This window comes from Acomys minous, assembly GCF_964271855.1.
Source record: "Acomys minous genome assembly, chromosome: 6".
In the NCBI taxonomy this organism is placed as follows: domain Eukaryota; kingdom Metazoa; phylum Chordata; class Mammalia; order Rodentia; family Muridae; genus Acomys; species Acomys minous.
Window position 1 is genome coordinate 121,891,825 of NC_140487.1, and position 27,602 is coordinate 121,919,426.

Below are 27,602 nucleotides of genomic sequence, written 5' to 3' on the forward strand. Positions count from 1 at the left end.
CGCGAGAAGAGCCGCCCTAGGACAAAAAGATGGCGCCTCCCAGTCCCCGGGAGCATCAAGCCGCGCCAGCGACCAACGCGACCAATACTGACGCCGAGATGGTGCTGCCCGGTTTCCCCGACGCAGACAGCTTCGTGAAAGTGAGTTCGCGGGCCCTGAGGCAGCCCAGGAGCTCTCTGTCTTAGCCGGAAACGGGTCGGGGGCTACAGGCTTCCGGCGCCTGTCACGGCGGCCGGACGGCGCGCAACGAGAATGGCTGCGGGGGAGCGGGGGACAGAGCGCGCCGCGCTTCCGGTGTGAGCGCGTGCTGCTTCCCGAGTAAAGCCTTGCCTTGCGCCCTTAGAAGGGTGTCCTCATATCCACGTGGCGCACCCTGCACTACCTCTCCCGAGGGGCCCCACAGCTGGACGGCTCTCCCGCCCGTTGCTCTCTTCCCCTGATGTACAGACATCTGTAGCCCCTGTCTCTTGGATTGACTGTCACCCGTCACAGCTGCCATCCACTCTCCTCCAAGTGCCAAAGCACATTTACCAGGACCTCTTGAGAAGAAGCAAGAAGTTGTTTTTTTTTTTGGGGGGGGGGGTGTTGGTTGATTGCTTGGTTGGTTTTGGTTTTTCGAGATAGGGTTTCTCTGCTTTAGCCCTGGGTGTCCTGGAATTCGCTCTGTAGACCAGGCTGGCCACGAACTCACAGAGATCCGCCTGCCTCTGCCTCCTCAGTGCTGGGATTAAACTGGTTTAGAGTTGCTATTTAAATTCTTTGTTCACAGCCGGGCGTGGTGGCGCACGCCTTTAATCCCAGCACTCGGGAGGCAGAGGCAGGTGGATCGATGTGAGTTCAAGGCCAGCCTGGTCTACAAAGTGAGTCCAGGACAGCCAAGGCTTCACAGAGAAACCCTGTCTTGAAAAACCAAAAAAAATAAATAAATAAAATAAAATAAAATAAAATAAATTCTTTGTTCACAAAATTCACAGTGCTGTCCTTAGGCCTTAACACAGTGATTCTCAACCTTCCCACTCGACTACTGCAACATTGCGACACTTTAATACAGTTCCTCATGTTGTGGTGACTTCCAACCATAAAATTATTTTCATTGCTACTTCATAATTCTAATTTTGCTGTTGTTATGAATTGTAATGTAAAAATCTGATATGAAGGATATCTGATATCCAACAGGTTGAGAACCACTGCCTTAAACATCCATCCCCCCCTTACCCCCCCCACCTTGCCCCCCAGCTTTTCAAGACAGGGTTTCTCTGTGTAGCCAGACTGGCCTCCAGTTCACAGTAATCTGCTGACTCTGCCTCCCAGTGTGCTGGGATTAAAGACATGTGCCACCACACCCCGGTAAACACCTATTTTTTTAAAAATTTTATTTATTTTATGTATGTTGGTGTTTGACTGCACGTATGTGAGGGTGTTGGATCCCCTGAAACACGAGTCACAGACAGGTGTGAGCTGCCATGTAGGTGCTGGGAATTGAACCCGGGTCATCTGGAAGAGCAGTCAGTGCTCTTAACCAGTGAGCCATCTCTCCAGCCCTAAACACCCGTTCTTTATAAATGTCAGCCGTTTCAGATGGTTTCCCATTGCATCACTACAATCTACCTAAACCACTATAAAATGGTCATCTGAAGTGTCTAAACTATGTATTGTTGGTGTGTGTGCATCAAAACCACAAAAGGACAGTAAATCATTATAAACAGCTCTTGACTCTGTACCAGGCAATGTTCTAAGTGGTTTTAGTAGCTCATTTAATCCTCATAATAACTTATGACTTGGTGCCTTTTACGATGCCCATTTTTCAGAGGAATAAACTAAATACCTTGCTTCATTCAAATCACAGTTCATAATTATCAGAACCAAGACTAAAATAAACCCAGGCCATAATAAACCCGATTCCTCTTAGGCTGGAATGTAGCTCGGTTAGTAGGTGGTTGCCTAGAGTATGTGAAGCCAGGGGTCTCATTCGTGGCACCACATACACACCTGTAATTCCAGCACTGAGGAGGCGGAGGCCAGAGGATCAGAAATTCAAAGTCATTTTCAGACTACAAATGAGGTTGAGGCCAGCCTGGTTTAAGATATTATCTCTGCAAAAAAAAAAAAAAAAAAAGACAACAGGGCTAGGGATATGGCTTAGTAGGTAGAATGCTTGTCTGTCCTGAAGTCGTGGGTTTGACTGTCAACACCACATGAACTGATGTGGCCCTGCCTGACAGGGAAGTAGAGACCAGGTTTGAAGTCATCCTTGGCTCCATTGTGAGTGATAGGTGAACCTGAAAAACATTCTTTGGTTTTTTTATTTTTATTTTTATTATGGGGGAAGGGAGAGAGAAATGTGTGCCACGCGTCTGCTGATAGTCACAGAGGCCAAAGGAGGCCGTTGGAGCCCCTGGAGCTGGGGTTGCGGGTGGTGGAGGGCAGCCCTGTGTGGGTGCTGGGAACGGAACCCATATCCTATGCAGGAGCTAAGCACTCTTAACACTGAGCCATCTCTCAGCTCCCTGGGATATTATCTTTTAAATCTGTTTTTAATTTTTGCTGGATAAATAGGAATCTATGTTTTTTTTTTTAATATATTTTATTAATTTTTCATATTACATCTCAATTGTTATCCCATCCCTTGTATCCTCCCATTCCTCCCTCCCTCCTGCTTTCCCCCTACTCCCCTCCCCTATGACTGTGACTGAGGGGGACCTTCTCCCCATGTATATGTTCATAGGGTATCAAGTCTCTTCTTGGTAGCCTGCTGTCCTTCCTCTGAGTGCCACCAGGTCTCCCCATCCAGGGGGCGTGGTCAAATATGGGGCACCAGAGTTCATGTGAAAGTCAGTCCACATTCTCCACTCAACTGTGGAGAATGTCCTGTCCATTGGATAGATCTGGGTAGGGGACTCCATGTTTAAAATGTGTCTTTTTCTCTGGATTTTTCAGTTTGCACTTGGGTCGGTAGTGGCAGTTACCAAGGCATCCGGGAGCCTGCCACAGTTTGGGGACGAGTATGATTTTTACCGAAGTTTTCCTGCCTTCCAGGCATTTTGTGAAACACAAGGAGACAGGTTGCTTCAGTGGTAAGTTTATTATGTTGATTGAAAGAAACAAACAAACAAAAAAATATTTTTTTTTTTAAAGAGTCCCATACTTCAATGGCAGAAAAATAATGAGCACAATGGGGCCCCTACGTCTAAATTCCAGTACCAACTGACAAAAAGCACTGGCTGAATGCCGGTAACCAGGATGGGCATGAGGCTGTGGGGATCGGAGACTAGCAGCTCGCCATGGAGCCCTGGCTGGCCCAGAACTTGGTGTGTGGACCAAGCTAGCCTTGAAAATCTTAGAGATCAAGCTTCCTCTACCTCCTGAGTGCTAAAGTATAAATGTGAGCCGCCACACCCACCATCATCTGTGACCCTTAAAAAAATAAATTCAGTCTGCAAGATGACTCAGTGGGAAAAGGCACCTAGTGCCCCTAACGCCAAGCCTGACAACTTGTCCCCTAGACTCATGTCTGGAGGGAGAGAACCCACTCCTGCAGGTTGTCCCCTGACCTTTACACGTGGGCAGAGGCATTCACACATACACATACAAAATGCTTATTTGTTTGCTTATTTAAAAAGTCTTTTTTTGAGCCAGGCGGTGGTAGTGCACGCCTTTAATCCCAGCACAGGGGAGGCAGAGGCAGGTGAATCACTGTAAATTCAAGGCCAGCCTGGTCTACAAAATGAGTCCAGGACAGCCAGGGCTACACAGAGAGGTCCTGTCTCAAAAAACTGCTGGCAGTGGTGGTGCACGCCTTTAATCCCAGCACTCGGGAGGCAGAGGCAGGTAGAGCTCTGAGTTCAAAGCCAGCCTGATATGTAGAGCAAATACAACAGCCACGGCTATAGTTTCTCATATATTAATTGTTCAAGGAAATTACCTTGACATTAATATTTTATTGAGAAACAGTTTAACTCAGTAAAATGCTCAGGTTGGTTTTAAACTCGGTGTGGCCCAAGCCTTCCGAGAAACCAGCGTCACAGGCCTGCACCACCAGGCCTGGTTTGGCTCCTGTCTCTTAAAGGTTGCTGTGAGGACGTGTATTTGATTAGTTTCATCCAGAGTGCTGGGAACCTTCAAGCCAAGCCCTCTGAGGTGTATTCCTGGATCGTAGACTGGTGGACCAGAAGGCACACGTGCTAAACCTCGTTTTCCTTCTTTAGCATGAGCAGGGTGATGCAGTACCATGGGTGCCGCAGCAACATCAAAGATCGCAGTAAAGTGACTGAATTGGAGGACAAGTTCGATTTACTAGTTGATACCAACGATGTGATTTTGGAGAGAGTGGTGAGTGTTTGTCCACATAGCAAACTAACAAATAAAAAACTCAAATATTAGCTAGGCGTGGTGGCACATGCCTTTAATCCCAGCCCTGGGGAGGCAGAGGGGGGTAGATCTTTATGAGTTCTAGGGCAGCTTGGTCTGCAAGGAGAGTCCAGGACAGCCAAGGCTACACAGAAGCTCTGTCTCAAAAAACCAAAAACAAACAAACAAACAAAAATAGAAAGAAAAAAAAGAAAAGCCTCAAGGAGAAATACCAGCATTGTGGGAAATGAATATAGCCAGGCCTAGTGGCGGTGCCTGTATCTCAGCACTAGGGAAACAGAGGCAGATCAGGCTTAGGGATGCCTATGAGTCCCAGGCCAGCTTGGGACTCTTACACAGTAGGAGCTTATCTCAGTATATAATTATGGGATATGGGGGCTGGAGAGATGGCTCAGAGGTTAAGAGCACTGGCTGCTCTTTCAGAGGTCCTGAGTTCAATTCCCAGTAACCACACTGTGGCTCACAACCATCTATAATGAGGTCTGATGCCCTCTTCTGGTATGCAGGCAGAACACTGTGTACATAATAGATAAATCTTAAAAGAAAAAAAAAGTTATGGGGTACGTACACCTGAATGCCAGTGTCCATGGAGACCAGAAGACTCGGGGCTCACTGGAGCTGGAGTTATAGACATAAGTCCATACATGCTGTCTCCAGCCCCCATCCATGGTTTGTTTTTTGTTTTTGTTTTTTTGTGGGTTTTTTTTTTTTTTTTTTTTTTTTTTTTTTTTTTTTTTTTTTTGAGACAGGGTCTCTCTATGTAGCCTTAGCTGTCCTGGACTTGCTTTGTAGACTAACTAGGCTGGCCTCGAACTCACAGTGATGCACCTGCCTCTGCCTCTGCCTCCTGAGTGCTGGGATTAAAGGCGTGCACCACTACACCTGGCTTTCATCCTTTATTAAGTTTTTTAGCTCTGGAGAGATGGCTCAGCAGTTAAGAGCACTGGCTGCTCTTCTAGGGGACCCAGATTCAATTCCCAGCATTCAAATGGCAGTCCACAACTATACATAACTCCTGCGCCAGGGCATCCAACACTCTCTCACAGACATACATGCAAGCAAAACACTGATACATATAACATAAAGATAAAACAAATATTTATACAAATTTAAAATTTTAATTGGCAGGTTAAAATTCTGAATCCTTACAGTATACAAATATTTTAATACATAAGTTTACTTACTCTTCAATTTATTCATTTTTATTTTATGTGCATTGGCATTTTGCCTGCATACGTATCTGTGTGGGGGTCAAATTCGTTGGAACTGGAGTTACAGACAGTTGTGAGATGCCATGTGGGTGCTGGGAATTGACCTCAGGCCCTCTAGAAGAAGAGCCAGTGCTCTTAACCACTGAGCCATCTCTCTAGCCCCTCCCTACTCTTTCATGTATGTATTAACCGCAGATCCTAACCCAGTCCCTCATCTCCTCACAGGGTATACTACTGGATGAAGCCTCGGGTGTGAACAAGCATCAACAGCCTGTGCTCCCTGCAGGGTTGCAGGTCCCCAAAACAATAGTGTCAAGCTGGAACCGGAAGGTGAGCGCTGCTCCGCAGGTGGCTGAGTAGAGCTCCCGATAAGGGTTTTACATACTGCACATAGCCGCGCACTCCCCACCCTCACATGGCCTCACCAGCACACAGCCCACTTACCCCTTCTCCATGTGGCACTTGAACCCACACGTGCAGTAACATTCCTGGGATAGTCCCATCTCGTCAGAAGACAAGTTGGAATTTCTTTTCCTACATCATCAAGTTACTGTGTTTTAGTTGATCCATATGTGTTGACTATAGGCAGGAGAATATGGCAAGAAAGCAAAATCAGAGACTTTCCGACTGCTGCATGCAAAAAACATCCTCCGGCCTCAGCTCAGATTTCGAGAGAAGATTGACAACTCCAACACACCATTTCTCCCTAAAATCTTTGTCAAGCCCAATGCACGGAAACCTCTCCCTCAGGGTAAGTGGTGGGGCGTCAAGTCCTTCCCTTTGGCACAAAAGCCTGGAAGAAATGGAGTTTCCACTTGCAGGTTTCTTTCCTCAGAGGAACCCGTCACCCCCTCCTCTTCCTAAGCTAGAAAGCTTACAAGTGTATCCTCATGTGTGTGATGGTTGCTTGTCACTGCTTGGGTCTCCAGCTCTCTCAAAAGAAAGGCGGGAGCGCCCCCAGGATCGTCCTGAGGACTTGGATGTGCCCCCTGCGCTGGCAGATTTCATCCATCAGCAGAGAACCCAGCAGGTTGAGCAGGACATGTAAGTGCTTGGGTCTGGCTTTCCTTCCCCTCGCCTTCCTGCTCCAGTGTTCTCCTTTATTGTTTGGAGACAGGGCCGTACATGATTCAGGCTGACCTTGAACTGCTGCTTTTTTCTCAAAGTACTAAGATTATGTCACCATACCTGGCCCTTTGTACCATCCCCCCCCCCAGACAGGGTTTCTCGGTGTAGCCTTGGCTGTCCTAGACTAGCTTTGTAGACCAGGCTGGCCTTGAACACACAGTGATCTACCTGCCTCTGCCTCCTGAGTGCTGGGATTAAAGGCGTGTGCCACCACACCCAGCTCTTCATATCTTTTTTTTTTTTAAAGATGTGTGTGTGTGTATGTGTGTGTGTATCATGACTTACCAAGTGATTCTGAACTATCTGACATGGGTGCTGGGAACTGAACTTCAGTCCTCTGCAAGAGCAGTGCATACTCCTAACCCCTTAGCCACCTCAGGCTTGCATGTCCCCTTGCACAGGGCCACGCTGATGTTCCATCATTCCACTTGTGGTGTGTGTGCTGCTGTGGTGTGCACCAGCCTCTCTTTATTTGAGCTAAATTTGTACCGAGCTCATTTTGTAGCACGACCTGGCCTTTAACTCACTGTCCAGGGGAGATATTTTCACAGTGTAATCTTTCCTCATTTTTTGTTGTTGAGGGTAGAGAATAGTAAGATGTGGCCTGATATATCTCAAGCTGGCCTCAAACTTACTATATCATCAAGGGCGACCCTGAACTTATGATCCGCCAGCCTTACCTCCCAGGTGCTGGGACAAGAGAGGTGTGTGTGGTACTACAGCTGGCACCGGGGCTTTGCTTGTGCTGGACAAGCACAGGTGCAGCCGAGCCCCGGCCCCAACCCCAGCGGCCTCATCATTTGCTTATGCACATTGTATCTGAGCACTGTGTCCTCCTGAATCATGGAATCAACCTAAAGACTGTTGTGTTCACTCAGGTTTGCACATCCTTACCAGTATGAACTTGATCACTTCACCCCACCTGACTCAGTGCTGCAGAAGCCACAGCCGCAGGTTAGTGCCCAGACTTGGTTCCGGAGCTGGTATTCGTTTTCCTGCAGTAGCTTTAAGGGGCTGTGATTTGGGGTCATCCCTTAGACAAGAATTCATCTTGTACCTTTGTAGGGTTGGTTTTTAACGTGATACTTTCTGTGCTCCTTCCTTGGTACAGTTATACAGACCTGTGGAGGAGACACCCTGCCACTTTGTATCCTCCCTGGATGAGCTTGTGGAGCTCAATGAAAAGCTCCTGGGTTGTCAGGAGTTTGCAGTGGACCTAGAGGTACCTTGTACTTGACCTTGAGTCAAATCCTCATTTTCCTGTGAGTTCAGCTACTGAGGTCGTCTCAAGTTAATCAACTTCTCTCTCTCTTTTTTTTTATATATGTGGGGGCCTGAGACATGTATTGCATATATGTCAGGCTGGCTTTAAAGTGTCTGTATTGCCTTGTTTTACTTTTATTTTTCTCTAAACTAGTCATGTAACTTCTATAGCTGACTTTTTAAACTGGTGGAGGAGGGTTTGGGTATAGCTCTGTGCAAGATTCTTTGGTTTCATCCCCAGAATACAAGTGAAAAGGAGAAGGAACACATGTAGCCCTCCCCTGAGCTCCCTTTCTCTGCTGCAGCATCACTCATACAGAAGCTTCCTAGGACTGACCTGCCTGATGCAGATTTCCACCCGAACGGAAGACTTCATTGTTGACACCCTAGAGCTTCGAAGTGACATGTACATTCTCAACGAGAGCCTCACAGACCCCGCCATCGTCAAGGTCAGCCATCCTGGCTCCTGCCGAGGGAGAAACCATGTCCTCTCCCCCCCCCTGAGGTCCCGCATGCTTATCTGCTTGGCTCTTGACCCCGTGGGGGCCTTTTCGATGTAGCTTGTGCTATGCACTGATATAAATCGTGTCAGTGGCTGTTCGGTGAGCCCAGTCAATTGGATTGCTTGTACTTAACGACACACTTGGAGCTAATAGGGTTCCTTACCCACACATGGCCTGAAAGCAGTTGCAGCCTTTCACAGTACAGTTCACAAGCACAACGGATCCCTGTGGCCTGAGTGAAATAAGCACTTAAAACTACACATATCCTGGGCTGGGGATGTAATCCAGTGTAGTATGATCATCTAGCATGTGCAAGTCCCAGGGTTCAATTCCTGCCAGCGTTCTGATATCCCAGAGGCGGGGCTAAGTAAGGAGACAGACAAATAGCCTGGTGTTGGTGTGAACTACATAGTCTTGAGTGTGTTTTCAGGTCTTCCATGGTGCCGACTCCGACATAGAGTGGCTACAGAAAGACTTTGGGCTCTACGTGGTGAACATGTTTGACACACACCAGGCAGCACGGCTTCTCAACCTGGCTCGTCATTCGCTTGATCATCTGCTGAGACTCTACTGCGGTGTGGAGTCAAACAAGCAGTACCAGCTGGCAGACTGGAGGATACGGTCAGTCTTCCTGTGGTAGAGAGGTGCAGGTAGCAGGAAAAGGTCTATTGACTTGGAAGCCTGGTCCAGCTTGGTCACTTTCAAGATATCCAATACTTCCCTGAGCATTTCTTCAGTTGCACATGCTGTATTTTTTGTTTCTTGAAACAGAATTTCTCTGTGTAGTTCTGACTCTCCTGGAACTCACTCTAGACCAGGAACTCACAGAGAACCGCCTGCCTCTGTCTCACAAGTGCTAAGATTAAAAGCATGCACCACCACTACCAGGCATCAGACGTAAAATATAAAAAGGAAAATGTATTTGAACTGATGTTACAGTCCCAATATGAGAAGAAAATTAGTAACATTTGAAAGCCACTTTATTATTAAGCGCGTACCCTCCTCACAGCACTTAGTGTTTGCTCACTTTCCATAGCGGAGGTAAGAAAGCACAGAGAAGCTGGGCCATGGTGACGCACACCTGTAATCCCAGCACTCAGGGAGGCAGAGGCAGGTGGATCTCTGAGTTCAAGGCCAGCCTGGTCTGCAGAGTGAGACCCAGGACAGCCAGGGCTACATACACAGAGAAACCCTGCCTTGGAAAAAAAACAGCAGAAATCACAGAGAGGGTAAGAACAGACAGGAGGAGCTGCAGGGCATCCCAGAACTATAGCGCCCTAAGTTTAACCATAACATTACTGCCTTACTGCCCCATGTTAAATAATGGTTGGTCTTTCTGAGATGAAGAAAGTGTCCATGTACTGTTGGGAAGGAAAGAATCTTTGGAATGAGAAAGGGGCCAAGAAAGTCTCACCAGTACATAGACAGTCTGGAGTGCTGTCCCTGAGACAGTCACTAAAGCTGTGCCTCTCTTGCAATTCTAGCCCTCTGCCAGAAGAAATGCTAAGCTACGCCCGGGATGACACCCATTACTTGCTCTATATCTATGACCGAATGAGGCTGGAGCTCTGGGAGAGAGGCAACGACCAGCCTGTGCAGTTGCAGGTGGTGTGGCAGCGGAGCAGGGACATCTGCCTCAAGGTACCAAGTCACCACAGCTACACAGACCCCAGCGCTCAAGCCGTTTCTGACGGAGTTCCTCTGCTTCTTTTCTCTAAGTTAGCAAGAGCAAAGAATTGGCTCTTGGGGCTGAAGGGCTGGTTCAGTGGGTAGGAGTACTTGCTGCTCTTCCAGAGACCAGGGTTCAATTCCCAGCAGCTCACAGCTGTCTACAGCTCTAATTCCAAAGGCTCCAACACCCTCACACAGACATGCACAAGCAAAACACCAGTGCACACTAAAATCCCACCACTCGGGAGGCAGGGGCAGGTGGGTCTCTGTGGTTCGAGGCCAGCCTGGTTACAGAGTGCCAGGATATAAAGAAATCCTGTCTTGTAAAAAGAGGGGGTGGGGGAGCAGGGCTCTTTTACACATATGAGTCTTTCTTCTGTCTTCTTTTTCTTCACCCTTTTCTCCCGCCCTCCTTAATTGCCCCCACCTCCTTTTTCTGAAAACCTTCTGCTTTCAGTGCAATTGTATTCCATTACTGATTTCTTTTCCCCTCAAGATCGCTTCTCCCTTCTACTGTGATGACCACACACACTGGTCTAAGTCTAGGTTTTGCATACATGGGAAGGCTTACAGTAGCTGTCCAGTATCTGGCTTATTTTAACACGATGATCTTAAGTTCCCTCTGTAATCCCACAGATGTCACAATTTCTTCATTTTCCTTTATGGCTGAATAAAATTCCATTCTGAAAGGATGGCTTAGTGGATAAAGTGCTTGCTACCAGAACCCGATTAAAAAAGCAAACAAACAAGCAGGGAGAGTGGGGGGCGGGGGGCACACACCTTAAATCCCAGTACTTGGGAGACAGGGGCAGGTGGATCTCTAAGTTTAAGGCCAGCATGGTCTGCAAAGTGAGTCTGAGACAGCCAGGGCTACACAGAGAGACCCTGTCTTGAAAGCCACCCCACCCCCCACCAAACAAACAAACTGGAGTTGGGGATTTAGCTCAGTGGTAGAGTGCTTGTTTAACAGAGCCCTGGGTTCAGTCCTCAGATGGGTGGTAGGGATGACAACATAGAAAACAATATGGGGGGGGCGGGGCTGGAGAGATGGCTCAGCAGTTAAGGGCACTGACTGCTCTTCCAGAGAACCCAGGTTCAAATCCCAGCACCCACAGGGCAGCTAACAACTGTCTGTATCTCCAAGATCTGATGGTCTCACATAGATATAAATATAGACAAAAACACCAACACACATAAAGTAAAGGGAAATTTAAAACAAGAAACAATGCTGGGCCTGGCATGGTGGTGCACGCTTTTAGTCTCAGCACTTGGGAGGCAGAGGCAGGTGGATCTCGGTGGGTTCGAGGCCAGCCTGGTCTACAGAGGTGTCCAAGACAGCCAAGGCTACAGTAGTTGCTCGGCCAGAGGGCCCTGGTTTGATTTGCAACATTTGCATGATGGTTCATGACTGTCAGTAATGCCTCCATGGGCACCAGGTACACATGTGGTACACAGACTTGGCAGGCAAAATACCCAAACACGTAAACTAAATAAATAATTTGCAAGCCATTTCCTGTTGGTGCACACCTTTTGAGAGGCAAAGCAGGTTGATCTCTGAGTTAAGGCCTGCCTGGTCTACAGTGAGTTAAAAGGACAGCCAAGGCTACACAGAAATGCTGGCTCGAAAAAACAGCAATGACAACAACAATAATAATAATTATAATTGCATTTTCCTGATGGTGAGGAATATTGAACATTTTTTTGTTTGGTTGGTTTTTGTTTTTGTTTTTGAGATACGGTTTCTCTGTGTAGCCATTATAGACAAGGCTGACCTCAAACTCACAGATATCCGTCTGCCTCTGCCTCCCAGAGTGCGGCATTTTGGTTTTTCAAGTCAGGCTTTCATTGTGTCACCTTTGTAGACCAGGCTGTCTTGAAATTAACAGAGATCTCCTGCCTCTGCCTTTGAAGTGCTGTGATTAAAGGACTTTCAGTTCTTTTTCTTTTGGTTTTTGAGACAGTTTCTGTGTAGCCTTGGCTGTCCTAGACTCTATAGACCAGGCTGGCCTCGAACTCCTAGAGATTTGCCTGCTGCCTCCCGAGTGCTGGGATTACAGGCGTGCGCAACCACGCCTGGCAGTTTGTCAGTTCTTTACGAAAAGGTCTGAGTAGGTAACTCACACTGGCTTCTGGCTTGTAGTAGTCCTGTGTTAGCTTCCCAAGTGTGCCACCAAACCCAGTTTTAACTCTTGTCCTTTAATGAAAGAGAAGAGCATTTTGAAGAGCCCGGGGCACAGTCTTTTATCCCATTGAACCTCTTTTTTTTTTTTTTTTACAATGTTGAGAATCAAACCAGGGCTTCATGCATGTTAGGCAGTGGTAACCACTGAGCCTCTCCCCAGCTCTCACTGATCTCAAATATTCTCTAACATTTTGCAGAAATTTGTCAAGCCTATCTTCACGGACGAGTCCTACCTTGAGCTGTATCGCAAGCAAAAGAAACACCTGAACTCCCAGCAGCTGACAGCCTTTCAGCTGCTCTTTGCCTGGAGGGATAAAACGGCTCGCAGGGAGGACGAGAGCTACGGGTGAGGGGCGGTGCTGATGGGCCTGTGGGTCTAGCTATGGAGGCTGGCTGCTGTCTCCTGCAGTATAGTGTTCGGTGGACCTTGCTACTCGAATTTAATGTGATCCCGTTGTGTTTTGTTCCAGATATGTTCTGCCAAATCACATGATGCTAAAGATAGCTGAGGAGCTGCCTAAGTAAGTCTCACAGCCGAATGACATGCGCTCTCAGCCCTTCACAGCGGGCACTGAGTGCCGCTGCCCAAGGCTGTGCTCAGGAGAGGGTAGTACTCCAAGCTTAGAAGGCAGCGAGGCCCAGGGAGTCACAGTCCCTGCCTGAGGGCTCCTGGAGAAGAGCTGAAACTGAACTGGCGTATCCACAGCCACTCCTGCAGTCCCTTAGAGAGGGAACTGTCCTGAGTTCTTTCCTGTGTCTCTTTCTCCAAATTAAAGCCTCATAATTTTTAAGCATTTTGTAGTATTAGTTGGAGCATAAACAGGAGTAAGAAATTGGAAATCAGCTTTTCTTGCGGCTTGTCTCCAGCTCTCACAATCTACGACAGCCAAAGGAATGAATGGGCTGGGAATTGGCACCGCAGAGATCACATGTGCAGGTGGCTGGCCTGAGCTGCTTCATGTAACCTGTTAGTCCAGCTGGCCTTTGTATGGGGGGATGGGTAGACTGGTCCTCACTCCTGACCAGGCTGGCCTGGAACTCACCACTTAGCAGAGGATGACCTTGAACTTCCGATCCTCCTGCTTCTACTTCACAAGTGCTGGGGCTGCAGGTTTGTGCTGTGCTGGGCATCAAGCCCAAGTCTTGGACACGCTAAGCAAGCCGCTGAGCTGCCACCGCTGCCCAGTCATTGCTGTCAGGAAGCTTCGAAGGGCTGTATCTCCATGATGAGCTAAGTTTTTGTCCTGCTTTCAGGGAGCCTCAAGGCATCATAGCTTGCTGCAACCCGGTACCACCTCTTGTCCGGCAGCAGATTAATGAAATGCATCTCCTGATCCAGCAGGCTCGAGAGATGCCCTTGCTCAAGGTATGTGGGGTTTGTCCAGCAGGACCTTTCTCCAGCCTCCTGTGGCCTTGGCAAGGCCTGAGCGCTCTCCTGTGCTAAATCATCCTGAGGAGTGCTGACGGCTTGGCAAGCGACTGGGTGTGTCATGTTAGATTGAGGTGCTTTTATGGTTACTGGTTTGGCTCGGGGCTTGGGGTTCTGAGGTTTTATTTTTTGATGGTAGGGTTGAAGCCCAGGTCTTCCCCGTGCTGCACAGGTACTCTTCTGCTGAGCACTCTATGTACTCCTGTGTGTGTGTGTGTGTGTGTGTGTGTGTGTGTGTGTGTGTGTGTGTGTGTACACGTACTCCATTGCCCTAGCCCATGTATTCTTTACATACCATATGTGTACACATGTGTATGTGTGTACTCCACTGCCCCAGCCCACACACTTTTTATGTGGGGGGGGGGGGGTGTCTGTGTGTATGCACGTGTGTACTCCATTGCCCCAGCCCAGTACTCTTTACATACTCTGTGTGTGCGTGCAAACATGTGTGTTCCACAGATCAGAATATATATTGCAGCGGTCAGTTCTGTCCTTCCACCATGTGAGTGCCCAGGGATAAAATTCAGGCATACTTGGAATAAAAATCCTTCTCAGGGCTGGAGAGATGGCTCAGCGGTTAAAAGCGCCACCTGCTCTTCCAAAGGTCCTGAGTTCAATTCCCAGCAACCACATGGTGGCTCACAACCATCTGTACTGTGAGCTGATGCCAACTTCTGGCCTGCAGGTATACATGCAGGCAGAACACTGTATAATTTTAATGATAGTCATAAGCTAAGCTCTATCCTACATATGCTATGGCCTTTTTGGTAATGTGATAGCTGGGCCATTTAATGGTTGCTTTAAGGCAGTTGATCCAGTGGGATGAGTTGGAGTAGAGATCTCGGTGTAGAGAGCTGGCAGTGGGAACCCCAACCCAAAGCCGTCACAGCCTGGTGCACATGTTTGGACCAGTGTGGAAAAGCCTGCTAGGGAAGCCCCAGAGAGAAAAGGTCCTGGCACTTGGTAGTGGATGGTCACAAAGGGCTGCCAGGTATTTTGGAGCCTAAGGACGACAGAGGAGCCATGCACCTGGATGGCAGTTAGATTTGCTGATCAGGGGGTAGCACCAGAACAAAAAGCTCTGCAGTGGGCCGGGGTGTGGTGGCGCACACCTTTAATCCCAGCACTTGGGAGGCAGAGGCAGGTGGATCTCCATGAGTTCAAGGGTAGCCTGGTCTACAGAGTGAGTTCCAGGACAGCCAGAGCTGTTGCACAGAGAAACCTTGTCTTGAAAAGACAAAAAACAAACAAGAGAGGAAGGGCGGAACCACGGGTGGGATGGGAATCCAGAGAAGGAAAGGAAATAGCCAATACTTTTACTCCCAGCACTTGGTACAGAGGCAGGAGGGTCAGGAGTTCAAGGTCATCCCCAGCCATCTAATAAGTTTGAGGCCAGCCTGAGCTTCATGAGACCCTGTCTCAAAAAAAGATCAAGATGAGATGGTATGGGGGCTGGAGAGATGGCTCAGTGTTAAGAGCACTGTCTGCTCTTCCAGAGGTCCTGAGTTCAATTTCCAGCAACCATGAAGTGGCTCACAACCATCTATACTGGGATCTGATGCCCTCCCTCTTCTGGCATCAGGTATACATGTAGATAGAGCGCTCATATACATATAAATAAATCTTTTTTTAAAAAATGAGATGTTGGCTGGGCGTGGTGGCGCACGCCTTTAATCCCAGCACTCGGGAGGCAGAGGCAGGTGGATCTCTGTGAGTTCGAGGCCAGCCTGGTGTACAGAGTGGGCTCCAGGACAGCCAAGGCTACACAGAGAAACCCTGTCTCGAAAAACCAAAGAGAGAGAGAGAGAGAGAGAGAGGTCACAGGCACTTACCAACAGCTTGATGATCTGAGTTTTCTTTTTTTTGTTTGTTTGTTTTTGGTTTTTTGAGACAGGGTTTCTCTGTGTAGCCATGACTGTCCTGGACTCGCTTTGTAGACCAGGCTGGCCTTGAACTCACAGCAATCCGCCTGCCTCTGCCTCCCGAGTGCTGGGATTAAAGGCGTGCGCCACCATGCCCGGCTTATGATCTGAGTTTTCAATCCCCAGGTCCCTTATGGTTAAAGATTCAACACCCTCAAGTTATCCTCTAGCCTGTGTGTCATGCTGAATGGATGGATGGTTGAATGAATGAATATAAAGAAAGAAATACAGACACGTGTCTTTGTGGGAATGCAGACAATAAAACTTGTTAAAATTCAACCTACAGTTGGAAGCCAGCCTGCTCTACAAAGTGAGTCTAAGATAGTCAAGGTTACACAGAGAAACCCTGTCAACTCATATGGATTCTTTTTGCTTAAGTTCTTTTTATTTATTTGTTTATTTTGAGGTAGGATCTTAATTTGCAGGCTCTTTCCTAGGCCAACCTGGAGTTCAGCTGTGTAACCCTGTAGCCCTGGCAGGCCTTGAACTTTGAGTCCCTCTGCCTCAGCCTCCGTAGCAGCTGGTATTACAGCCACCACACTCACCTTCCTTAGGACAGCTTTGAATGTGTCCACCTGGTAGCAATATAAATGTGTGATCAGTCATTTATTATCCTTAGAAAGCCTTGACCCACAAGACTCAAAATGAAAGAACAGGGGATGTTTGCAGCTGTCCTGCTAAGATGTCCTTCTGAGTAGCTCAGAGAAGATGGTTGCCTCTCGTCAGGGAGGCCCTGGGTGCCCCTGCGCTGCCACCCCGCCCCGCCACCCCCACCCACCCACCCCCACACACAGCCTTTCTTAGGTTCCCAGTTTGTATAAGTAGAAGCATGCTAGCTGCCAGAGAAGGCTCCTCCAGGCTGGAAGCCATTGAGTGTCACCTCACAGGAGCCACTGGTCCTTGACATAGTAGTACTTGAGTGTCTGGTGCTGACAGGGTGAGGGATGAAAGGTTATCTCTTGGCCCTTGGGAGACAGCTCTGGGTAAGCACAGTCTGCTGAGTGAATGCATGTCATTGGCTTTACACAGCTTTCCTCTCTACCACCACCACCACCACCCCCCCCCCCCCCGTTTTGCTTTCTTTCTTTTTTTTATTGTTTTATTTTATTGTTGTGTGTGTGTTTGTTTGAGACAGAGTCTCAAGTAACCAAAGATGGCCCTGAACTTGCTTCTCCTGCTCCCACCTCTGGAATCCTGGAACTGTAGGCATGTGCAGTCCCACCCAGGGCTTCGAGCATGCCAGGCAAACACTGCCAGCTGGCTATATCCCTGGCCCTACTCTCCTTTCCTCCTTAGTCTGAAACTGTAGCTGGAGTGAAGAAGAGTGGACCGCTGCCGAGCACCGAGGTACAGTGTCACGGCTGCTGTCTCACCTGTGGGAGGGGTGGAGACCACAGCCCCTGACAGGTCAGTGCTGCCCCACTGGCCAAGAGCTTCTGGCTTGCTTATGAGTTTTACATGTGATCTACTGCTTTCTCTTTGGTGCAGAGGTTGGAGACTGATCTCTTTGGACCCCATGACTGCTCCCATGCCCCTCCAGATAACTACCCGATCCCCCCAGCTGATGGTAAGAGGAGGCCCTCTGGGTTCCCAGACAGATTGAGCCAGCTTCCTGGACCAAAGCCCACAGGTCTTGACCTTGCTGATTCTGTCTTTAGGGACTGTGCCACTTCAGAAACAGCCGAGTCTCTTCGCTGAGGGCAAAGGAGAGACCTCTTTGGATGCCAGATGCCTTCTTGCTACGGCCGTCATCACTTTATTCAGTGTGAGTAACCAGAAAACTCACCAAGGTGACTCAGGCTTCCTGGTGTTGCGTGGTCTTATCACATGGCTGTCTGCCTGGAGGTTTGCATGCACATTTGAGACCGGTGCTAGAGGTAAAGCTAGAGAGGTGAGGACAGGTGAGCTCGAGGCCAGGAAGGGTGTCCCATGAGCATTGTGTGTGAAGAAACCTTAAGAGTACAAGCAGCAGCGATGGCTCAGAGCTTAAGAGCACTGGCTGCACTTCCAGAGGACCCAGATCCAATTCCACATACCACATGATGGCTTACCGCTCTCTGTAATTCGACCTTCTTTCGACCTCTGTGAGCACTTGGCACGCACATGGTACACATATATACACAGTGGCAAAACACTCATACACATGAAAAAATAAATCTCACCGGCCATGGTGGCACACGCCTTTAATCCCAGCACTTGGGAGGCAGAGGCAGGCAGATCTCTATGAGTTCAAGACCAACCTGGTCTACAAAGTGAGTTAAGGACAACCAGGGCTACAAGAGGAACCCTGTCACAAAAATCAAGCAATCAATCAAAAAAATGTCTTTTTTTTAAAAGAAAGGGGGGGGTGCGGGCGGGCAGTGGTGGCCCACACCTTAAGAGGCAGTGGATCTCTGATTTTTGGGGCCAACTTGGTCTACAGAGTGAATTTCAGGACATCCAAGGCTACACAGAGAAATCCTGTCTCAAAGAAAAAGAAAGAAAGAAACCTTAGATGGAAAAGTGCCTGAGGTGAAGGACTCTTAGGTTGGTGTGACAGACAGGAGCAGATCCATCCGTGACAGGACCAGACCAGCTGGATGGCCAGCAGGGCTCAGCAGTGCATTCTTCTGAACTTGGTGCTTGTGCCCTGTACACCTCCTGAACATGCTCATCTTCATCTGCATGTGCTTGGAGAGAACAAGAAGGAGAAAAGCCTTAGAAACACACTTTCTGCACTAGAGCTCATTAGAAGAAATGTCAGTAGCCAGGGTAGACTCTAGGCAGCGGCAGGTCCCTGCTCCCTGACCCTAGGAGGGAGTGTCCATTCTGGGACCCTGTGTGACTTGCCCGGGCCGAGCTGTGTTCTGGATTGTACCTACCTGTCATCTCCTGGCTGCTTGTTTCCACCTGTGCTGGCACCTCTAGGTTCCCTGCAAAGAATTGGAGAGATGCTCTCTGGATAAAGTGCTAGCCATTCACGTGTGAGGACTACAGCTTGGATTCCCAGAAAGCACTGGAACACACCTGTGAGATAAACAAGAGGCCCTACATCAAAGGTTGTCTTTTGACCTCTACATGCACACACCGACACACATACACATTTTTAGAAGTTGTGAATGAGCCAGACATGATGGTGCACGCCTTTAATCCCAGCACTTGGGAGGCAGAGGCAGGCAGATCTCTGAGTTTGAGGTCAGGCTGGTCTACAAAGTGAGTTCTAGGACAGCCAGGGCTACACAGAGAAACCCGGGCTTGTGGGGAGGAGGAGAATTTAGACTGAGTCTTACCATGGTGATTCATGAAAAAAAGGTGTCGGGCCTCTGACAGCCACAGACTGCCATGAAGACTCAGCGGCTAGGTATCTTAACGGGGCCGGCCTGCCTGCCTGCCTGCCTTCCTTTTTAATCAGGATCTCATTCTGTAGCCCAGTTCTCACTTGTTACTCTTGCCGAGGACCTAGGTTAGATTCCCAGCACCCACATGGTGGCCCACAACAATCCGTAGCTCCAGTGCCAGGCCTCCAACCCCTTCTGACCTCCATCGGCAGCAGGCACACATGTGGTATCATACGTGCAAACAAAATGCTCATGCACATAATTTTTTTAAAAATCAGCCAGCGGTGGTCGCACAGGTCTTTCGTCCCAGCACTTGAGAGGCAGAGGCAGGCGGATCTCTGTGTTCAAGACCAGCCTGAGTACAGAGTGAGTTCTAGGATAGTCAGGGTTACACATAGTGATGTGGCGCTTCAAGAACAGAAGGTGGTGACAATAGCACAGGCCTCATGGCTTGTGAAAATAGTAAGAATTCATTAGTTCTCATGCTGGGTGCGGCTGCTCACAAGTCTTTATCCCAGACGCAGGCAGATCCCTGTGAGTTCTCCATAACTCAAAAAAAACAAAGAATTCATCATTTCAGGAAATAAGTCCTCCCTGCTGTGGATCCAGAAGAGCATCCTGACGTTGTGGCTGGTCATGGTTAGAAGTGGTGGCTTTGGTCTGTCCCTGTAGGAACCTACTGCTGAGGAAAGTGGAAAGACTCCATTGACGGTTGCACAGAAAAAAGCCCAGAACATCATGGAGTCCTTTGAGAACCCATTCAGGATGGTGAGTCATGCATCTGCACCAGGCCAGCAGGAGCTGCAGGGAACTCTGGGAGGAAAGCAGGACCATGGAAGGGGAGCCCAAGTCCGGCGTGTCAGTCGTCCATGGTGTCCAGGTCGGGACTCTTGAGTCCCTTGTGGGACCACACTGGCAATATAGTGCCTCTGACAGGCGAGGTGCCTGCTCTTGGCATATGCAGTGACTGTTTCCCCTTCTGCAGTTCCTGCCTTCTCTGGAACACAAGGCCCACATCTCTCAAGCAGCAAAGTTTGATCCTTCTTCAAAAATCTATGAAGTAAGTAGCTTCTCAGAGTTTTGGACAGTAGCTCTGTACAGTCTCCTGAGCCAAGTGAGGGCCCCATCTCAGGCAGGCTTCAGAGCCTCTGTAGGCTGCTGAAAACAGCACAGCAGCCCTTTCCCTCAAAGCATGCTCCTAGGAAGAGGACAAACTGTAGCCCCGTCCCCGGAAGCCTTTGGGGCTCTACAGCGAAAGGTTTGGGTCTGGGAAAGGAGGTGAAGCAGTAGCGAGCTTGCCTGGCTTGTGTGGAGCCCGGGTGTGATCCGCAGCACCACATAAAGCTGGCGTGGACATGCACACCTGTAATCCCGGCACTTGGGAGGTGACAGCAGGACAATCAGAAGTTCAGAGTCATCTTCAGCTCCATAGTGTGTTCTAGAATAACCTGGGGTCTATGAGGCCCTGCCTTTTCAAAAGGAAGAAGCAGCCTGCTCTGGTTCACAGGTGTATCGAAATAGCATAGTGTTTGTCTAATGTATGGTAGCCTGGGTTCAAATCCAACACTGGAAGAAAAGAACCAAAAGTGTTTGTGTTTTTCTAATGGAGTAATTTATATGTAATAAAGTACATATAGTTTATAACATTTGTATATGTGTATATCGCTTCAAGGCTCTTACAGGGAGCAGCTTGAATCTGAAGGGGCGTCGCCTTGCACTGTGGGCAAGAGCACTCCTCACAGGTCCCTCTCTGTCTGGGAGGCAGCGTGTTGATTCGAAGCCTCCATTTTCCATATAAGGAGGATGTGCTCTGATGTCACCACCAGCACAGTCCTGTCACTAGTCAGCACAGTAACAGGCTTCAGTCCAGTTAGGGGTAACGTGCTGCTCTTAGGAGTGGGAAGTTCCAGAGCCGGTGAGATGGCTCAGCGGGTGAAGCAGCCTACCGCCCTGGCTAGAAAGCTGAGTTTGATCCCAGGGACCTAAGTGGTGGAGAGGGAGAACTGACTCCAAGTTGTGTTTTGACCTGCACACGTGCACAGTGGCACTTGAACACACACAGTGAGTGAATAAAAGGTCATGAAAATAGCTAGGTAACTGGTATGGTGGTACATACCTTCAATCTTAGCACATGGAGACAGAAGCAGGTAGTTCTCGGATTTTGAGACCAACCTGATATACATAGCAGGTTCCAGGCCAGCCATGGCTACATAGTAAGGTCCTGTCTCAAAAAAATACAACTAAAAAAGAAGAAATGGGAAATCCTGGACTTGGACTTGATTCAGTAGAAGTGTACTCACTTAGGAAGCACAGGGCCTTGGGTTCAGAGCCAAACCCGGGGGAAAAACAGGTCAGGCATAGTCCTAGCTTTAATCCTAGCGCAGAGGCAGAAACAGATCTCTGAGTTGAGCCTAGTCTACATAGCAGGTTCCAAGCTAGCCTGGGCTACATAGTGAGACCTTGTCTCAGAAAGGGGAGGGGGAGTAGGGACAGGGAGTGCACATGTGGTAGTTACCATTGGAGGCAAGAGAATGAATCTAAGGTCGTCGTTGGCTGCACAAGCGCTTGGAAGCCAGCCTTGACTCAAAACCAGAAGAGGAGGAGGAAGTGAAGTGGCTTTTCTTTTTGCCCTGCCCCCTGGATGTGGCACGCCCTTCAGCTGTCCATCCCAAGGTCACAGCAGAAAGTGGGACAGGAAGGGAAACAGGACGATGAGGAAGCCCACCTGGAATTCCACTTTGCTTACTAACTGGGCCACTGGGAAGTGACAGAGGCTTACTGATTGGGGTGGGTGACTGCTGATGTCCAGCATGATCACACGCAGCCTGGGGTTCAAACAGACTTTGCCCTCTTTAGTAAGGGTCTTACAAAGCCAGCAAAAAATGGCATTTTTAGATTTGGGCTTAGAATGTGTGTCACCATTAGATTGGCATGCTCTCCGTTGCCTCTGAAACAAGTAGGCACTCCTGAGTAGCGGGGTTTAGGCAGCTCTTTTTAAAAGTTTTGGGGTTTTTTGTTTTTGTTTTGGTCATTGTCTGCTTTCATTATAGATCAGCAATCGCTGGAAGCTGGCCAGCCAGGCCCAAGTCCAGAAAGAACCTAAAGAAGCAACCAAGAAGAAGGTAGCTGAGCAAACAGGTAGTGCTCGCATCCGTGTAAGTGCAGGGTCTTCGAAAGGATAGCCTCAGCACATCGGTCTGATCGACGACCCCGAATGACTGGTGTCTAGTAGGGATTCCAGTAAGCAGAGCAGGCCCAGTACCGGGGAGGGGGCGCTGTCACTGCCTTCGTGTTCTGCCCCTGTAAAGAAGGGGCACAGCTGTCTGGACGCTAGGTCACCTGAAGCGAAGATGCCGCCAGCGATGCCAGGGTAGAACAGTGGGCTGAAGCCGACTCCACAGTCCCGTGTGGTAGCTAGCTGGTGCGCTCAAAGGATGGCAAGGCAAGACTGCCCAGACAAGCTGGGGAAGAGAGGCAGACAAGTCAGGCAGACAAGTCAGTGGGGCCTGGCTGGTCCTTAGTGTGACTTGGCAGGATTCCAAGTCGAGGGGATCCAACTGACACGACCAAAGTAGAGGGACAGAAAGCCTGAGCCTGTCAGTAGTAACGGCTGACACAGGCCTGATGTCAGATCCTGGTGGTTAAGCTGGGTAAGGCATGGAGTGGCAGGGGTCTGTCCTGAGCAGCTGGGAGTATAGGGTTGCTGGCTGTGAGAGAAGCCCATCTTTAGAAGGCCTGACTCCTGCCCATTGACACTAAGCATGTCAGAGAAGCCACCGGCCCTTGTGCCCAGGTTAGGTGGACAAATGGCAGGAGTCTACAGACACTTCTCTCTCGCAGCTGCCCGGGAACAGACAAAGGAGGAGCCCAACACGGCTGTGCAGGAACAGGCCATCCCCGTGCGGCAGCAGGCTGCGGTACGTGCTCCCCTGCCCCTCTTCAGAAACAGGTGCTTGTGGTCATGCTCAGGATTGTTCTGGACCCTACACCCCACTTCCATGGCTTTTTCCTAGCTGATCTGTGTTTGTTGTCAGTGCCCCCCCCCCCAGCTGACATTAGCATTTGCTAAGATTTCTTTGTGTGTTTGATAAATCCTCATAGCACCGGGCTTTGGTCTGGCAGAGTACAAGCACAGGGAGATTGCTGTGCCCTAGTCTACCCTAGAGACCTCTTTGTTCTTTTGGGGCTGGGGCTCTATTTTTTTTTTTAACTGTATTTCATTTGGGGTTCCTTAAGCCTCTCCCTCCCTTCCAACCCCTCCCCGCAGCTCTAGGTAGGAGAGAAAGACAGAAGGGAAAAGGAAAGGGGGCGTAGACCTGTTCAGACTTAGTTCCGGCTGGTTAGGGTCGTCGGGTGATCTCAGTTGATATCCAGCATTCCAGCAACAGCAAATGGCAAACACAGCCGGACGAACACGCAGCCTTCTTCCTCCTCCATCATGCCCGCCAAGCCCTGAACCCCTCCCTCTCCCTCCTCTCTCCCTCACTTTCCCTCTCTCTCCTCGTATTTATAACCTCTCTGAGTCCTCAGAATTAAACTTTCTCCAGCTGGCAAAGACCACGTCCTTCTCTGAGCCACAGAAGGCAATTATCAGCTGTGGATAAACTAAGGAAATGCCATATCCCACACTTGGGATTAAAACAAATTTACTTAGAAACAAAACTTTAGCCAGGCATAGTGGTCCCAGCGCTTGAGAGGCAGAGGCAGGGGGATCTCTTGAGTTCGAGGCCAGCCTGGCCAGTGCTGGGATGGAAAGGCTTGTGCCACGGTGCCTGCCCGGCTAGAATTCCATTCTTAACCTCTGCCTTAAGTGACGCTCCCCAGCTATTACTAGCTAGGTGTGATTGGCCCTGAATTCCAGCCTCGGCCCCATCCCTGCTGTTAAAGCAGCTTGAGACCCCAGCTAAAACAGGTTAAACATCCCAGTCTGCTACCTGAAACCTGAAATGCCTGCTGTCTAAAACTTCCTAAGTGATGACGCAACACCACGTGTAATTCCATGCTGCATAAAAGTGCTTGAAGTTGCATGGAATGCCTGCAGTGTGCACGTCAGCTGGCAGAGGAATACACGTGACCTCACACTTACACCAGGGCCCTGGCCCCGGGTCCTCTGTGCTGCAGGTGGTTACCATGCTAGCCTCCCTGCTTCTTGTCACCTGCAGCTAGAAAATGCCACCAAGAAGAGAGAGCGAGCCACAAGTGACCCGAGGACCACAGGACAAAAGCAGGAGAAGAAACGACTAAAAAGCTCCAAGAAACCCAAGGACCCAGGCCCCCCAGGGAAAGAGTTCAGTCCTTACGACTACAGCCAGTCAGACTTCGGGGCCTTTGCTGGTAAGGACAGGGGGGACACCAAGGAGACGGGGAGATGGGAGGAGCTGGAGCGTGAGCCCTGCCCGGGACACCACGGCCAGACAGAAGCCCACCTGCTCACCTTGGCACATCCTCAGTAGCCATTGTCCCTAGCTCACCAAGAGGCCCTGTGTTGTGACACGTGGCTAAGTTTCCTCTCCCACATCCTTAGGACTATATTAGGTTGAAGGCACTGTTCACAAACCCACAAAGTGACCTCTTCTGAAGGGGTACGTGTGGCACTGTTAACTCTGTAGCAGCCGCTAGCATTTGGAAAAGTGAGAAAGCGGGACTAGACAGTCTACACACTGAGTGTTATCAGCAGCGTTGCCTCAGATCTTGATGCACAAGTGTCCACCTGCTTCTACCAGCCTGGGCACAGACTTGTGGGTGGCGTGGGCTCAGGACTGCTGGAGCACAGGACAGGGTGGCAGGCTGGGGCTGGCACCTCCTGAAGCCTTTGTGTTTGCTCATTGTCATGATCCCTCTTCTTTCAGGGGACAGTAAATCCAAGGCTTCCTCCCAGTTTGACCCAAATAAGCTGGCACCCTCTGGCAAGGTAAGGCTGCTGAGCGTTCCTCAGCCTGAGTCCTCTTGTCCTCTTCCTTGGCTGCAGTGACCATCCAGGATCCTTTTTTTTTTTTTTTTAGTTTTTCGAGACAGGGTGTCTCTGTGTAGCCTTGGCTCTCCTGGACCCGCTTCGTAGACCAGGCTGGCCTCGAACTCACAGCCATCCGCCTGCCTCTGCCTCCCGAGTGCTGGGATTAAAGGCGTGCGCCACCACGCCCGGCTTCCATCCAGGATCTTCACACCCTTTTTCTCACCTCCTTTCTTTTCAAGTGTAGACAGTGCTGCCTGTTCTCCCCATATTAATTTTTTTTATTTAATATTAATGTGAAGAGTGTAGAAAAGCCAGAGGACAATTGATGGGAACTTTGGCCTTCCACCGTGGGCTCTATGGCTCTAACTCCGGTCACTGGGCTTGTGGGGGCAAGACTGAGCCGTCCTGCTGGCCTCGAGCTCAGTCCTCCTTCCTCCACCATTTAAGTGCTGCGATTACACTATGCCTAGCGGGGAATACCATAGCACAGGGTTTCTTTCACTCTGCTTCCTGGGCCTAAGCTCCTGCCCCACGCAGTGAAGGGCCCGAGTGCAGCTCCTGATGGGGGCCAGTCTGCTAGCCAGGCTGAATTTGAAGTGTAGTGAGCAGTGGGCAGGACTGCAAAACCTCCTGTCCTTGTCACAGCCTCTCAGGCACAAATGCTGGGGTGAGACCTGGTTGCCCAAGCTCCGTGTCCATCCCTGGGCTGGTGGTTGAGGTTGGCGTCAGCGAACGTAACTGTTCTCTTTCAGAAATGTGTTGGAGCCAAAAAATTCAAACAGTCCATGGGAAACAAAAGCATGTCCTTTCCTACTGGGAAGTCAGACAGGTAAGTGACGTGGCCGGGCCAGCAGGAATGCCAAGCACTGTAGCTCAGGGGCTGCAGCTGGACAGAGGCAAGACTCTGTCACTCAGAAAGCAGGCGTGGGCATGGCCTGCCCCATGTCACAGGCACAGTCACATGGCCATGTCCTGCATTTCAAGCCTCAGAGCCAGTCCCTGTCCTTGCACTGCACGTTCTCCCTGGCCACTGTCACCAGGCTGCGCCTTAAGAATAGCGAGATCTCAAGTGGCCTTCACTGGTGACCGCTGTCATTAGCATGAGCTGCTTATGCTAGACGGGACTTGAGGTCAGGGTCCCCCACAGGAAGCAGCACAGGCCTGCTGCCCCAGGCCGCACACAGCTCAGCACCCAGGCCTAGTTGCCATTCTGCCCTCCTGCTTGCCTTCCTTTGCTGTGTGCTAGGTTTGCACAGCTCCTAAACCGGACACCTAACTTTGCTTCTCATCTGTCTCTGCAGAGGCTTCCGGCACAACTGGCCGAAGAGATAGTGCTGGAGAGACTCCTGGGGCTGTGGGCAAAGCTACTTTGTATAAACCCATTTTAAAATCATTAAAATCCATTCCTACTTGAAGAAAGCTGGTTCTGGCTTATTTATTTTTGTTGTTGTTTTCAAGACAGGGTTTCTCTATGTAGCCTTGGCTGTCCTGGACTCACTTTGTAGACCAGGCTGGCCTCAAATTCAGAGATCCGCCTGCCTCTGCCTCCTGAGTGTTGGGATTAAAGGCGTGCGCCACCATGCCCAGCTTTACTTGTTTGTTTGTTTATGCTTTTACACCAGCTTTGGCAGGAAGGACTCTCACCCTGTGCAGAGACAGAGAAGAGAATGCCAAGGCCAGGCACACACAAGCGCCACTCAGGAGCTGGAGTACTTGTCCTCTGCATCTTGGAGGCTCTGTGGACTGTGGATGGCCCGTGTGGGCCATGGCGTGGCTCTGCCTCAGCCTCTTAGGAAGTGCTATTGGGAGAGCCGGCTGTGCCTCTCCCTTGGGGAGACTGGGGCATGCTCTCTAGCCTCAAATGTACAATTCTCCTGCCTCAGTCTCCTACTACTAGGCTCCCAAGTGTGTGCCACTACATCTGGCAGTACTGTCTTCTTTTCTCTGAGACAAGGTCTCACTGTGTAGCCCAAGCTGACGCAAACTCATAGGCTGCCCTTCTGCCTCAGCCTCCAGAGCACTGAGATGACAGGGGGTGCTACCACACCCTACTCTCATGAGGCTAGGATTTGAACCTAGGGTCTCACACTACTGGGCAGGTGATCTACACTGAGGAGTGCTCCCAGGCTTTTCCTTTTCCCTTTTCACATTGGGTGGAATGTGCTGTCTGGGAATTAGTTCCCTCCTTCTACCTTGTGGGTCTCTGAGCTCAGGGCTAGCCTGGCCTACATACTGAGTTCCAGCACAACCAGGGCTGCACAGGGACACCTGCCTCAAAAAAGAAGAGATAGTTTACATCCCCGTGTACGTTCAGAGAGAAGTGAAGAACGCCTGTGTGTCGTATTTAGGGCTGCAGCTACACGCTGCTGCCATATTTGGGGGACAAGTGTTGGCATACTTTTAACCAACTATTATTTTGGGTCCTTTAAATCTCTTTGTCCTTTGTCTACCCCAGTCCCTTCCAACACCCTCGGTAGGGGAGAAAGGTTAGTGGGGAGAGGGCGGCGTAGTTTTCCCTAGCTGCTTCCTGCTGTTTAGGGTCTTCAGGCTCTTTGGGGCGAGTCCAGTCCTCACTTCAGGAACTCTCCAACTTCAGCCAAATTGCATCAGCAGCAACCAGGAGCAGCAGAGGGAAGGGGGAAAGCAGCAGCCTTC

The 27,602-nt window shown here is 49.7% G+C and overlaps 1 protein-coding gene across 1 annotated transcript; it reads left to right on the top strand.

Moving 5' to 3' along the window:
* Positions 1-26,366, top strand: EXOSC10 (exosome component 10). The gene is made up of 25 exons (XM_084786715.1): positions 1-140; positions 2,938-3,074; positions 4,206-4,329; positions 5,805-5,909; positions 6,165-6,330; positions 6,509-6,623; positions 7,586-7,661; positions 7,819-7,929; positions 8,276-8,419; positions 8,904-9,094; positions 9,958-10,114; positions 12,524-12,672; positions 12,797-12,847; positions 13,581-13,692; positions 16,974-17,024; positions 17,166-17,244; positions 17,336-17,442; positions 19,667-19,762; positions 19,980-20,054; positions 22,045-22,132; positions 22,835-22,911; positions 24,157-24,328; positions 24,844-24,905; positions 25,700-25,776; positions 26,249-26,366. Exons 1-25 carry the CDS (start codon positions 30-32, stop codon positions 26,277-26,279), a joined length of 2,664 nt encoding a protein of 887 aa, XP_084642841.1. The 5' UTR covers positions 1-29; the 3' UTR covers positions 26,280-26,366.
* The last annotated feature ends 1,236 nt before the right edge of the window (positions 26,367-27,602 follow it).